The 16,211-nt window shown below is 35.4% G+C and overlaps 1 protein-coding gene across 1 annotated transcript in view; it reads right to left on the bottom strand.

Moving 5' to 3' along the window:
• Nucleotides 1–350: 350 nt before the first annotated feature.
• LOC114696796 overlaps nt 351–16,211 on the bottom strand; it is a 33,237-nt gene continuing 17,376 nt past the window's right edge. The window contains exon 3 of the mRNA XM_028874748.2: nt 351–2,912. Within this exon, the coding sequence (XP_028730581.2) occupies nt 433–2,912 (2,480 nt within the window). The 3' untranslated portion in view covers nt 351–432. The remainder of the gene's footprint in view (nt 2,913–16,211) is intronic.

Raw genomic sequence — 16,211 nt, 5'->3', positions numbered from 1 at the left:
TGGTTTCATTCACAATACTTAAGATTAATTTTGATTTGATTGCTCTTCTCTTTTCTTCCTTCTGTCTCTTCCCCTCCATAGCTCCCTTAACCTTTCTTCTATTACTGAAGAGGACTATAGCCAAAACAAGGGTACACATGGGCATTACACGTGTAAAAATTTTACTAGCTCGCTTGTGACTAGGTTTCTGTTTATGAACTATTCAAACATTGTTAAGAAAGTAGAGAAGTAGAACAGTCTATTAAAGCCTATTCAGCTATCTTTCCATTCACCAAATGTATACAAGATGAATATTTCTTATTGAATATCATACTACAGACTTTAATGTGTCAAAGAATTAATACCGGATAACTTGTCTCCTCTATTCCAGAGTTTATATATGCAACTAAGTAAAATAATTTTAAACTATGTTCAATAACCTAACACTAAAAATTACAGGAGACAGAGATGAATTTGAGATGTGTATTTGTGTAAACTTACCTTAAATAATTGATTCACAGCACCTGATGATATAGCACACTTCACAACATCTTGTAGTTCAGCTTCCACTATAACATCAAAACTAGGGAGTGGAATATTTTGATTGGAAAGAATCTTGAAAGGAGAAGAATCCTTGATGCCAATTGGATTCTGGACCCTAGGAAAATCTTTTAAAAAGCCAGATTCTTTGGCATCAAGGGTATCTGCTGAGTCAGTGGCATACTTAGAAGTATCAGAGTCCATGTATGCAGCAGAGTTTTGGAACTGAGCACCAATATTTTGGTTATCAAAAATTATATAAACTCTACCATGTTCAAGTGAATCATAAAATTGAGAGGTTATCAAAAAATCAGGATAAGAAATATGGTTGGTGCCAGCAATAAAATTAGAGCTATTTCCATAAATAATTTTAAGAATAGATGATATGGAGCTGATTTTTAATTCAGTATCAGTGAAAATACTAGTATTGATGGTACTAGTAGAATTATGAGCATTCTGAATATTTTTGATGATAATGTTGAAACCATTAAAATGACTAAATCTAGGGAAATGTTTATTATCTGGGGCATAGTTTTTTCCAGCAGTAAACTGAAAGCTAATAGCATTAGTACAGCTGGTGATGTTGCTGGTAGCAATGGCATTGGTAGTGTTCAGTAAAGAGCTGGGTCTACTAACATATTTCTTTCTACAAAAATAGTTTGGGTTGACTAGAAAACTTGACCTTACTTTGTATGTAAACACTGTGACATCATTAAGGTCTGAATAATGTTTTATGGCATCTGTATATTTGTGAACAGCAGTGCTAGTAGACTCTGTGTCATAGTTAGGATCAGAAATATTGTTAGGATTAACAACATTACAGGGTTTGGTATTATAGTTAGACTCAAGATCTCTTGGTAGTCTATGGCTATTTGGGGGACTGGGATTGTTGTTAGAATCAGTCTCATTTTTGATGAAGTCAAAACTGTTGGCAATTGGTCTAATATTCTCAGAGTAAGTATTATTTCCTTGTCCAATGTCATTTCTAGGGACAGCATCATTGTTGGAACCAGAAATGTAGTCCAGCACAGTTCTATTTTTGTTTCCAGAGGCAGCATTTGGATTTGTGCTACCCTTGGTAGCATTACTGTGTTGATTGAAATCTTCTGCCAGATCAGAAGAACTGTCTAAATCAGTGATATATTTCAAGTTAATGTCACTGTTGGAGGCATTATCAATGGCAGGATCAGGCTGATTGTTGTGATCAGTTACATTTTTAGAGTCACCATCATTGCTGTAATCAGGTCCACTTGTAGGCCCGGAAGCACCATTAGGATCAGACCTACTATTGCTGTCAGTATTATTTTCAGAGTTGCCATCTTTAGGATCACTGCCATCAGGGTCAGATTTGTCATTGGGACCTTTCTTATCTTTGTCGTTGTCTTCATCTTCAGTGTCTGTTTCATCTTCAGCATCTGTTTCATCTTCAGTATTTGTCTCATCTTCATGGTCTGTCTCATCTTTGGAAAGAAGTTTATCTTCAACATCAGCCTCATCTTTGATATTTCTAGCACTGATAAATTTAATAATGCTGTCATCAGGATTATCCTTATTTTGAGGTTGGTCAGTAAGGTTGAACTTGCTTTCACTTTCAGATAATCTTACTGGTGTTGACAATATGTGGCCACAGGTACTATGTTTGCCCATGTTTTTTTTAGATTTTATAGGAATGGTATGGGTAGCAGCAGAGCTCTTAAGATTTTGGAGAGCTGAACAACTTTCACAATGTAAATAAGAGGTAGAATCCACAGAATATTTAAAATCATCCCCATGCAGAGAGCAGCGGATGCCCACGTGATGCTTAGGATCCAGGGATCGAGATGAAGGGCTATTTCGAGAAGTCTTGAAGTGTCTAACAGTTTTAGAGCTCAGAGAATATTTAGAATCTGAGGAAATCTGGCCATATAAAGAAGAATCAGAGTCAGAATCATCAGAATTTATGGGGCATTTATGAAAAGAAGAGTTACTGAGTTCCATAAAACATCTGGCACATTTTTGAGTTCCCACATCCAAAGGATATGTAAGACTTCTTCGAGTCTTCTGTCTTGTGACAGAATTAGGACTCTCGGAATTTGGGCTTCCAACAACCGATGATACATTAGAGGTGCAAGTCTCAGAACTTAGAGGAATGGGAGTAATTTGATACCGAAAACTCTCACAACCATGGGCATATCTATACTCCCTGCAATGGCGCTTATAGACAGATATTTTCCGGCTGGCTTTTCCATAATACTTTTCATCTGTAAATGTCTGAGAGTCTGGAGAAAAGATATAGTTGTGCTTTTCCTTTATTTTTTCCTGTGAAAGATGCATGTCACTGAGACTTGAAGATGCCTCTTTGAATCTCACAGTTTTGTCTTCAGTCTTGTATCTTGCTAACTGAATTCTGCAAACTAAGAGAGAAGAATAAAATATGAGCAAGACTAGGCAAATATATAATGAATATAACTTTTATGTTCATTTTACAATAGAAATCTGTGCAAAAAATATAATTTCCTTCAAAGTATTATGGTTAGTTTCATTTGACTTTTTTTTTCTGACTGTATTTTCTAAATTTATTTTCACATGGACAACTGATAATTTTCTATACACAAAACAAAGAAGTTGGACCAATACCACCTACCACGTAAATTGTATTTTCTGCATATTGTATGCCAGAGCAAATATGTTTTTTTTTTCATTTTTTCAAATTTATTTATTAAATTTAATTTTACATATCAGCCACAGATTCCCTTGTTCTCCCCCCTCCCCCCAGTCCACCCCCCATTCCCATCTCCTCCAGGCTGAACTCATTTGACTTTTTAAGGGGAGGCCATGATCCTAAATTTTCTTCTCAATTAAATGCAATTTTCTGCTTTTTAAGATATAAATGAAACATGGTCATTTACTTCAGATAGTCATTTTCTTCAAGTTGATAGAGCTTACTCTTTAGAAAATAAATCATTATATAAGAATGCATAAAATGCTGTGACCAATATAAAACTATGGCTTTACAAATTTGTTATGATAAATCTATCTACATTGTTTCATTATGTTTCTAGAAATATTAAGAATTTTATTTGTTCCTAGGCTACAGCATTTATAATGTATAAAATCTGTATATTTAGAGAGAAAAAGATACCCTTGTATTTGATATATATTCTGGTATGAAAGTTAATAGCAATAATATCTTGTATAGCTATCAAGAAATCAATGATATATCATCCTGGAAATGTAGATATTTACCATTATATTAGCTTTAAAAGTTAAACTAAAATTATTGAATTTCATTATGAATAATCTTGTCATCAAGGTACATAGGCAGGTGCATGATTGAAATTTAAAAACAAATATAAACATCTGTTTTGCCATTCCCTCCAAGTTTTAAGATTTTTTTTATGCTTAAACACGAAGTCATATTTTGGAAAGAGTTTAGGAATACTGAATGGTAATCTCCATTTAGAAATTGGTAATAAATTTTACAGACAAAGACATAGGCTTTCTCATCAAATTTTCCTTATCATCATAAGATCATATAAAAGATCATAAAATCATAAAAGATCATTATAATTTTTACTATTTTTTGGTGTTTATAAAAGTTGCACAATCAAGTAGGTATACTTTGAAAGATATTCACTAGGATAAGGCATATATGATTTACTTATAATGAAACATTTCTTCCTGGAAAGACTTCATGATTTTATTTCTAATAAAATGAGAGTATATTCCAATAAGTATATAAAGTTATTTTGGGGCCCCTGATAACATAATGGTATTAAAAGATATTTGCATAATGGTGAGGAAAGGGATCAGTACCCTAAATTCATATGCTTTATAATAAATACAAAAGTAAAATTACTAATTTTCTATACCAAGCTAGATATTAAAAGTACTGAAAATGTAATTATTTTCCTCAATGACTATGGTCTTTGAGCACAAGTATCAGTATACTTTAATTATAAAGTGCTATTATTATAAATTAGTGACAAAGGGTAACTGCCTGGCAGAAACTCTAAAAAAAAGACAGTATGACTGTTTGTAATAGCATTCCATATTTAAGGTAACAGTAGAACAATCTAGAATAGTAATAGTCTGAAGAGCAGATAATAAGTATACAGTTGTTAAAGATGTACTACACTATTGAATGGCATGACAATTTTTATATTTTTGCAAAAGGGCATATTAAGTATATGATCTTATGAGGATAAATGGATTTAAATATTTGTCATGAGATAAAGAGACATCAAACTACAAAGGACATGAAAATGTGATACTGTACTCAGGCCTGTCAATTTTTTAATTTTATTTTTGTGATGTATGGTTGTATGCACATGTGTGCTCAGTTCTGCATACCCATGTGGAGACTAGAGTCATTATCAGACATTTGCCACTATTTTTCCCCTTAAAATCTTAAGACAGTCTCTCACTGAAACTAGTGGTTACTGTTCTCTCTCATAACAGTTGTTTCTAATCATACTATCATAAAGATCTACATGTGATTCATGTTTTTACCTAAACATTATTCTAATAGTATATGGTGGTTTGAATAGGAATGGCCCTCCTAGACTCATGTGTTTGAATGCTTGGCCTATAAAAAGTGGCAGTAATAGGAGGTGTGGTCTTGTTGAAATATGGGTGGTTTTGTTGCAGGATGTGTGTCATCATGGAGGATGTCTTTGAGGTCTTATAGGCTCAAGCTAGGCCTATAGTGGCAGTCTCCTGCTGCTGCCTATGGATCAAGATGTTGAACTCTCAGCTCCTTCTCAAGAACCATGTCTGCCTAAACACTGCCATGCTTCCTGCCATGTCAATAACAGACTAAACCTCTGAAACTGTAAGCCATCCTGAATTAAATGTTTTCTTTTATAACAGTTGCTGTGGTCATGGTGTCTCTTCACAGCATTAAAATCCTAAATAAGACATAGCATATAAGTGAAATTACCATGAATTATACTATTTTAGACAGGACTCTTAACTATAATATTTTTTACTGTTGTTTAGTTACTTCCCACTAATTGTTTGTATTGATACAATTTTTGGTATTTTTTTATTATTTACTAATTGTTACTAATCAACTAAATTTACCACTATTTCAAAAAGCATTTGCTAGTTAGCCATCAAGTAGAGTTTAGATACAGAGAAACTGAGGAATATACTGTGGATATAAGCAATGCTATGTTCACACACAAATCTATCACTGACCAAGGAATTTCAGGAAACATTCCATAAAGAATTTCAATATTTTTTAAAATCTTATTTTGTGTGTAAATGAAGTATGCATGTGTATACTTACCCATGTGTGATTATTTGTATGAATGGGGCATTTGTTACACATTATTTCAAACAATGTCTCTCTTATTATTCACTGCTGCACATGCCACTCAAGCTTGTCTTCATGTCTGCAGTGACTTTACTGTTTCTGTTTTCCATATTCCCTTTGCAGTAATGGGATTAAACTAAACATTCCCCTTTCTAGCTTTTACTTAGGTTTTGGGAACTGAACTCAATTATCTGGCTTTTGTGGCAAGTGCTTTACACACTTCCTCAAGAAAATAAGTCTTAAAGAATGAGAAGTAGACTCTTAGAGAGACCTAGTATATTCCAGGTGTCTGTGGGATACTGAGATTTAGATAGCAGGCTACTTAGTGTAGGTTCTCTCTTGAATATCTGGGAGTAGTGACTGTTTTTATAATGTGCAGATATAAGTATAAAAAATCAAAGAGAAAAATGAAATACAGAAAATTTTCAAAACAAAGTAACCAGATACATTTCCTGAAATTGATATATATTACTTACTTAAATCATAAATCAAAATAATAATCATAAGTATGCTCAGCAGAATATGAAAAAAGCCATCAACAAAGTGAGAATTTCAAGATAACATGTAAATTACTATGTATCAAATAGAAAACAAAGAATTAAACAATACAATAATTAAATGAAAAAAATACTCACTAAAGTAGATCAATAGCAATTAATCATGGAAAAGGAGAATGAAATAACAAAATAAATAATTGGAAATTAGGGGGAAAAAGAAAAAGAAAAGAGTGATGAAATTATAAGGAAGTTGTAGGATAGTGACAAATGTATCAGTACACACATTTTGGCAAACTCAAGGATAAAGAAAAAACAGGAAAAAATTTTATTTGAAGACATATGGACAAAAGTCCCCAAATCTAAGAAAAAAAAAGATCTATGAGGTCATATAAACCCAATATAAGGTAAAGACAAAGAAATCCATACAAAGACACATATCAAAAAAGCAAATAAAAATTAAAAACAGTAAGGAAATGATTTATGATGCATAGGGGAATCATTGTTCGCAGAATTCTCAACAAAAAGATTCAAAGGACAAAAACAATCCATTGATATATTCAATGTATTGGAAATAATAAATACCACTAAACAAGGGTATTATGCCATACAAATTTGTTTTAAAAAGTAAATAAAGAGAAATATTTTATCTGGCAAACAAAAGCTTACAGAATCCATCTAATTGTGAATTGCTTTATAAGAAATGCTAAAGAAAGTTCTTCAAATAGAAATACAAAGATATTAAGTATGAAAACATAAAATTATAAACATTCTAGTAAGAGTAAATGTATGAACTAATACAGCCTGTATTAATACTGTATCTGTGTTAAGTAGATGATCTTTAATCCTACTATAAAAGACAAAACTCGCCGGGCGGTGGTGGCGCACGCCTTTAATCCCAGCACTCAGGAGGCAGAGGCAGGCGGATCTTTGTGAGTTCGAGGCCAGCCTGGGCTACCAAGTGAGTTCCAGGAAAGGCACAAAGCTACACAGAGAAACCCTGTCTCGAAAAACCAAAAAAAAAAAAAAAAAAAAAAAAAAAAAAAAAAAAAAAAGACAAAACTCAGAGAATTAATATAAGTATTATAAAAATGCTAATGGTTATATATTATTAAAATATGTAAATTATGATATCAATATCAGACTGTGCAACTACAAGGAAATGTATGTGTGTCATACGCAATTGAAGTTGAGTTCTTAATCACCTTAAGACAGCTGTTATAAGAGCTGTTTTACTTAAGTCTCATGGTAGCCTCAAATAAAGTGTGCCATATATGTGATACATAGAAGAAAGGTATTAAAGTACATTCACACATTCACACAAATGGGGCAGGGAGACACAAAGGAAGATAGTAACATAGAAAAAGAAGAAATGAATGAACCATAACACTCTCATCCCAAAATAAAATGACAATATTGACTCCTTCCTTATTATTTATTGGTTTAAACTTAAACTCAATTAAAGACAGTATTACCATTTTTGCATTTACAATAATCCTATTTTAGTGTTCACATACAGTGAAATTGAAGAGACGATAAAATACATTCAAATATTAACCAAAATAAATCAGGAGTATTCATAATAGAAAAAATAGATTTAACAAGTTCTTTCATTCCATGTGGTTTTAATATTCCAATAAATACTCTGTCATCTCCCAGCATATAAGACAACCTAATTAGATTAACACAGAGATCCACCAGTACTCAAAGTGAAAATAAATGACTATGAAAAGCACAACCCTAAATGTAACATCCGTATCATACCCCTTCCATGAAGGCTCAGAGATCACTGCAGAAGATAAGAAGTACTGGAAAAATCAGAGGTGCTGAATAAATACAAGGAAACAGTATCCTCTGAACACAACAAGGCAGCTGTACATACAAACCCCGAGAGGTAGTTACAGCATGCACAAGCCCCCTGCAAGCTCAAGCCAGATAAAATTCCAGGATAGAGAGGGGAGTTTGGCACAAATTACTACTCCTATCCAAGGAGAGATTGACAAGTGATAACTGCTGGAAGAGATGAGTTTTCTTAAGAGTGTATCCCACACTACAGTGGAAGGCCACACATCCAGGAATATATGAGCAGCACAAATTGAATTTGCTGCATGTAGAACATAAGTACATCCATACAATACACTGAATCTGATAGAAGAGGAAGTGGGGTAGTCTTGAACTCCTTGGTACAGGAAAAGACTTTCCAAACAGAACACAATTAGCACAGGCACTAAGAACAATGAGCAATAAATGGACCTCATTAAACTGCTTTTGTATGGCACATGACACTATCTATCATTGATGGAACTAGAAAAAGTTATCCTGAGTGAGGTAACCCAGATCCAGAAAGACAAATATGGTATGTATTCACTTGGAGTGGGAGCTAGCTGTTATAGAGGTTAGGTATAGCATAAGCAACTGGGGGTAGGGATGTATCTCCCCAGGAAAGTGAAATAGAATAGATATTTATAGATAGACAAGGCAGGATGTGGTGAGGTGGCTGGAACAGGAGGATTAAGCAAGGAGGTGGAGGGGAAAGGGAGCAAGGGAGAGAATACAGGAAGGAACAGCTAAAACTAAGAGCCAATTGAGAGGTCATATGGAAACCTCATACAGTAACACTTCTAATATATATATGAAGGCAATCTAAATGAAATTGCCAAAAATGAGAGAGACAGAGATACAATTTAATATCTCATCACCAAATTATGTTCCCAGCACCGGAAATGTGTTATATTATATCTAATTGAGTTTTTAGCCAAAGGAGTCCAATGGGAACCCTCAAACAATCCAGACTATAGTAAAGGCTTTATAATTCCTCTCTACAAACTGATGGCAAAGCTGTATTGCTGAAGACAACACCGAAGTGACTCAATTGTGCAAGGAGAAGTTGAACTGGTGCCTACCTAGTGCCTTCACCCCTACAGACTTAATGCTCATGGTAGTGGAAGGTACTCTGCTTGCTACCATAGGAGAAAGGTAAACACCAACCCAGCTAGAAATGCTTAGATCTACAATGGTGACCTTCCTGTAAGATACACTGGGTGCAATAATGTCACAAATCTTGTAGGAGCAACCTACCAATATCTGATTTAAGGCTCACTACAAGAGATGGAACCCATACCCAATACTGCTTGGGTGGCCAATAACCTGAGACCAGTGATCTAGGGGAAAATCAAATGCTACTGTTCTGCTAAAGGAACACAGCAATAAAATTTCTCCTAATGAAATTCTGATATACTTATAGATCAGTGCTTCCTCAGATATCATCAAAGAAGCTTCCTCCTGAAGTAGATGGAAATAAATACAGAGACCCACAGCCAGAAAATATGCATGGTGGGAGAACTTGGAACACTCAACCCTAAATGGGATGTCTCCATCAAATCGACAGGGCTCAGGGAACTCTGCAGAAGAGAAGGTGGGAAGAGCTTAAGAACCAGAGGGGATGAAGGACATCATTTTTTTAAGGGCTAGAGAACTGAGAAGAAACTTCTCAAAAGAACAAATATAAAATTTTAGTTAATAATTCATAATGTGTCCCACATCCTTAGCTGTTAAGGGAAATGCAGATTAAAATTACTTTAAGATTTCATCTCACACAAGAAAGGAAGGCCATGCCAGGCGGTGGTGGCACATGCCTTTAATCCTAGCACTTGGGAGGCAGAGGCAGGTGGATCTCTGTGAGCTCTCAGCCTTCCTGGTCTCCAAAGCAAGTTCCAGGAAAGGCACAAAGCTACATAGAGAAGCCCTGTCTCAAAAAAAAAGAAGAAAGGAAGGCCATGATCAGGAACTGTACATATGATAAGAAATGCTGGAAAGGATGTGGGGAAGGAGGACCTTTATACATGGTTGGTAGGAGTTAAAACTAGTGCAACCTCTTTGAAAATCAGTTTGGAGTTTTCTTAGAAAACTCTCTCTCTTTCTCTTCTCTCTCTCTCTATATATATATATATATATATATATATATATATATATATATATATATATCTGACCCAGAGTGTACCACTGTTAGGCATATATTCAAAGGACTATATACCTTACTACAGAGATACTTGCATATCCACATTCATTTTTGCCTCTATTCACAATTAATAGGAAGGTAAATAAACATAAACACCCATCAACTGAAGAATGGACTGAAATTTTGGTACATATATACACAATAGAATATTACTCAGATGGAAAAGAAAGGAAAATAATGAAGAGTACAGGTTTAGAAGAAATTAAACTGAGTGGGATTCTCCAAGGCTCAAAAAGACAAATTCTATATTTCTCTTTCATATATATATTTTAGATTAATTTTTATTTTGTGTATTTAACCTGGAGTACAAGTGAAAGCCATAAAACTGGAAATGGGCCATGGTGTGACATATTTAGAAGAGAGAGGATAATAAAATATAGGTGAAAGGAAAGGAGAAGTGGGCTATTAGGGGCAGAAGGGCTCAAGCAAGAAGTGGACTAAAGGGGATGGGAAAATATTTTCAAAGGAAGAATTAACAAAAATAAAGTGTGTATGAAGAAGCTACAAGGGAGCCTATGATCTAGCAACTCAAATAAAAATATAATTAGACGAAAAATTACATGTAATATGAATGAACAATGAGGAATATTGGAAACTAGAAGTTTAAGTGGGGATAGGGACATGGAGTAGAAGAAAGGAGGTATTGGGTTAGGTTAAACAAAACTAAGGATGCATTAATAAGCCTCATGAAACGCCACCATTGTAGAATATTATTTTAAAATGTTTTACATTTGTTTATGCTACGGAACATTTGTTCAATGATGCAAAGATGTGTTTCCTTCTTTTATGTTGCATTTGTTTAACTCTGTGAAGCTGTGTTACTTTGCCTGTCAAAACACCTGATTGGTCTAATAAAGAGCTGAATGGCCAATAGTGAGGCAGAAGAAGGGATAGGTGGGGCTGGCAGGCAGAGAGAATAAATAAAAGGAGAAATCTGGGGGAAATAAGAAAAAAAAGCAAGAGAACAAGATGAAGACATTAGGGGCCAGCCACCCAGCTACACAGTCAGCCATGGAGTAAGAGTGAATGTAAGATATACAGAAGAAAGAAAAGGGGAAAGCCCAGAGGCAAAAGGTAGACAGGTTAATTTAAGAAAAGCTTACTAGAAACAAGCCAAACTAAGGCCAGGCATTTATAATTAAGAATAAGCCTTCGTGTGTGATATGGGTGCTGTGTGGTGGCCCCCAAAAGAGCCAAAAGACCAAAGACCAAAAGAATAGAAAAACAACCAACAACATTCCACTAGTTTGTAATCTACATACACACATATCACACACACACACACACACACACACACACACACACACACACACACACATTAAAAGAATTTTTAATGGAAGTGCCACATGGGTGAACAATGCTGCTTTTCAACTATATGGGCTTAATGAAAATTTCAGTGTCAGGCACTGGTTACTTCCCTGTCAAAGATTCATTGAGAGACACCCAAAACAATGAAGGATATGTCTATTGCTCTTGGATGCCTACCTTAACTAGATGCCAAGACCCTACTGCTGAAGACACCACACATTCAACTTGTAGGGTACAGAGAAATTATGCTTGAACTGAACATGAAACTACCTTTCTCCTGGCTAGGTTCATAGTGCTTGCTACAAAATGATATTCAGACTGTCCGGGGAAAAATGAGCTTATACAATATTGTACTCTTTGTGTACTCACTTACGAGGCAAGATATGCCCACTTGTACATTAATGAAAAGACAGTTTATGGAGTCACCACCCCCTCTCTTGATTGGATTTGAGGATTGCTCTACAGGAGGGAATTTTTGCTTGGTTCTGTAATCATGGTCAAAATCCATGACTAGAGAACCCACAAGCCCAAGGATTGAACCTGGCAGAAGAAGAATCACTTTTCATTGTAAGTGGTGGCCAGTGGTAGGTTGTCCGTGTGTCAGTGGATGATCCTGTGCACATGTGCAACACTAATTGCACTCAGTGTGTTATAAAACATTTGTAAAGACATGAAGTAGGGAGTTGTGTTAGAGTAAGAAAATGGGGAGATGGGTATGATAAGATATATTATGTACATGTATGACATTTTAAAAAATAAAGAAGTAGGAAATGTAATTGGAATGCCTGGAAAAAATGAGGGCATTTTAAAGGAACATTTCTGTCTCTTACTTTGGCTATCTGGACTGGTGAAACAAGGAACCTCAAGAATCATAATTTCCCCCAAGAAATCACACAATGAAAGAAGTAGCTTAGGCTTGATGATGGTCAGAGGGAGAACTTGTAAAGCAGAAGGGATTTCACATACCACTAACATGGTAACTTGTCAAACCACTATTCAGGACAGACCAGAGTCAAGGCAATACTAAGTCAATTATGGGCATGACCACACCTTGGCCAGGGCTTAGTTATGCATACCTCTTTCATTCTATTTAAAACTTAACCTAATGTCAGAGCACCAAATATGGTCTTGGTAGGAGTTTCACTGGATTTCTTTGTCTCTCTTCCCAATTTGGTCACATTTACTAAATCTCCTTTGTTCTTCACTACTACTTAGGTTCTTGTAATAAGCTTATCGAGGACAGGTGACTGAATCTTGTTTGTTAGGACTTCCAGGGGCACAGGCTCTCATCCTAACTATAGCGACAATATTAAGAAGATGGAATCTTTGAGGTGATTAGATTAGATAAACACATTCAAGTGAAAACTACTAGTTTGAATGATAGTTGATTCATAAGATAAAAAAAAAAAGAAATCAGAGAATACACAGCTAATTATGTGTTCCATGTTCCTTGTTATTTGTTTCCCTGAATGACCTTAGGATTCTGCTGAACAAAATGCTATCAGGGGATGTATCCCCTCAAAGTTGCACCTTAAGAACAATGTTACAAAACCCTTTTCTTTATAGTGTAACTTGATTCATATATTGCATTATAGTAACACAAATGAACTAATACACTAAGTCATATCTTCATTGTTATCATCAAAGCAGCTTCCTGTTCACTTGTTTTATTTCCATAATCTCTATGAAGTCGTAATGTTAATTCTTCAAATTCTAAATTAACTGCTACTTCAACTGGAGAAAATAATTTGTATTAAAAATGTAGCTTTAGCCGGGCGGTGGTGGCGCACGCCTTTAATCCCAGCACTCGGGAGGCAGAGGCAGGCGGATCTCTGTGAGTTCGAGGCCAGCCTGGGCTACCAAGTGAGTCCCAGGAAAGGCGCAAAGCTACACAGAGAAACCCTGTCTAGAAAAACCAAAAAAAAAAAAAATGTAGCTGATTCAGATAAAAATGATATGAATACATTAAATACTTACTACTTCATAAGTACTGAAAGGATAATTCAGATTTAAAAAACGGGTAAAAAGTGTAATAGGATACAACTCCATTGGCTTTTGTCACTGAGGAATAATTTGAATGTAAATGCTTTGAATATAGAAACTCGAATGAGTAACTTGAAGCAATCTTATTTGTTTCTGTTAATCTATCAAAGTAGTTCAAAACAGAAATATAAAATGTACAAGAAATTTCTAGATGTAGATACATTGGAAGTGCTTTAATTTTTTTCAAATAAGCACTTGTTACATCAGATGTCTACTCATAATTTCTGATGATTTTACCACCCTTTGTAAATATTTTAGGGCAGATCAATTTAAATTCTAAAGAAAAGGAAGGAGAGGTAGATGGGTCCGGCAGCAGTGACAAGCAGAGGTAGGTAGGCCCGCCGGCGGCAGCCGCAGAGACACACAGGCCCGGCGGCAGCTGACAGAGACATACAGGTCTGGTGGTGGCCCGCGATGGAGACAAGCAGACACAGCTTGGAACAGGGACGCCTCTAACCCCAACACCCAGGGAAGAAGCTATCTCCATGGGACGGAACTAGAACGAATCTGAACACTCCATCTGAGGACAACCCAACAACTTGGAGGTGTTGGTGAGACTACCCCGCTCAGCTGAAATCCATCTGGGAGAGGATTCAGATGCCTACAGTTTGAAGTCTGAAGAAACAAGATCAGCTGAGGAGTTGACAAATGAACAAAACGTGACCTGGGAACACAGAAGAAGGCGCTGCCCAGCCACCAAACCAAATCACCAGAATCATAAGTATATAATTCACCGATTGAAATCAGCTGTCCCTGAAGAAACAGCCCAATAGCACCAATTTAACCAAGAACTCCTACTAAACCAAGACTAAAAATTAGAACAAGAGAGACACTCTCAGACACAGACACCACCTGCACCGAGCAGAGGAAGAGATGAGTAAATGCCAGTGCAAAAATACAGGCAACAACATAAAGACCTATATGGTAACATCAGAATGTAGTGATTCTACACCTGCAAGACCTGAACATGCCAAGACAGAAGAAACAGAAGAAATCAACCCTAAAAATGACTTTAAGAAGATGATAGAGGCCCTTAAAGAAGAAATAAAACATTCCCTCAAAGAGGAAATAAAAACTTCCCTTAAAGAGGAAATGAAAATCTCCCTTAAAGATGAAATAAAAACTTCCCTTAAAGAGGAAATGAAAAACTACATTAAAGAGGAAATAAAAACTTCCCTTAAAGAGGAAATGAAAAACTCCATTAAAGAGGAAATAAAAACTTCGCTGAGAGTGGAAATGCAAAACTCCATTAAAGAGGAAATGAAAAACTACCTTAAAGAAATGGAAGAAAAAATGAACAAAAACTGGGAAGAAATCAAAGAAAGCCAAGAAAAAGCAATTAAACAGATGAAAGAAACATTCCAAGATCTGAAAAATGAATTTGAGACAATAAAGAAAACACATGCTGAGGGAATGCTGGAAATAGAAATCCTGAGTAAACAAACAGGAACTACAGAAACAAGCATAACCAACCAATTGCAAGAGATGGAACAGAGAATCTCTGACACTGAAGACACAATAGAGAAAATAGATTCGTCAGTCAAAGAAAACACTAAAGGCAAAAAAGTCGTAACACAAAACATCCAGGAAATTTGGGATACCATGAAAAGACCAAACCTAAGAATAATAGGGATAGAAGAAGGAGAAGAATATCAACTCAAAGGCACAGAAAATATATTCAACAAAATCATAGAAAAAAACTTTCCTAACCTAAAGAAAGAAATACCTATGAAGATACAAGAAGCTTACAGAACACCGAATAGGCTGGATCCAAAAAAAAAAAAAAAAAAAAAAAAAGTCCCCTCGCCACATAATAATCAAAACACTAAACACACAGAACAAAGAAAAAAAATATTAAGAGCTGCAAAGGAAAAAGACCAAGTAACATATAAAGGGAAACCCATCAGAATAACACCAGACTACTCAATAGAGACTATAAAAGCTAGAAGATCATGGACAAATCTTATGCAGACACTAAGAGACCACGGATGCCAACCCAGACTATTACACCCAGCAAAACTCTCAATCACCATAGGCAGAGTAAACAAAATATTTCAGAATGAAACCAGATTTAATCAATACCTGTCCACAAACCCAGCCCTACAGAAAGCACTAAAAGGGAAAATCCACTGCAAAGAAGCTAAACAAATCCATGAAAAATCAAGCAATAGATAATCCCACACCAACATACACCAAAGAAGGACAACACAACACAACCACAAAAAACAACAGGAATTAACAATCACTGGTCATTAATATTCATCAATATCAATGGTCTCAACTCACCTATAAAAAGACACAGGCTAACAGAATGGATAAGAAAACAGGACCCATCCATCTGCTGCATACAAGAAACACACCTTAACTTCAAAGACAGGCAATACCTCAGAGTAAAGGGCTGGGAAAAGTCTTTCCAAGCAAATAGACCTAAGAAACAAGCTGGTGTAGCTATCCTAATATCTAATAAAATAGACTTCAAACTAAAATCAATCAAAAGAGATCAGGATGGACATTACATATTTATCATGGG

Source organism: Peromyscus leucopus, chromosome X (assembly GCF_004664715.2).
Source record: "Peromyscus leucopus breed LL Stock chromosome X, UCI_PerLeu_2.1, whole genome shotgun sequence".
In the NCBI taxonomy this organism is placed as follows: domain Eukaryota; kingdom Metazoa; phylum Chordata; class Mammalia; order Rodentia; family Cricetidae; genus Peromyscus; species Peromyscus leucopus.
Note: the sequence above shows the minus strand (reverse complement) of the source record. Positions and strands in the feature narration are given on the sequence as shown.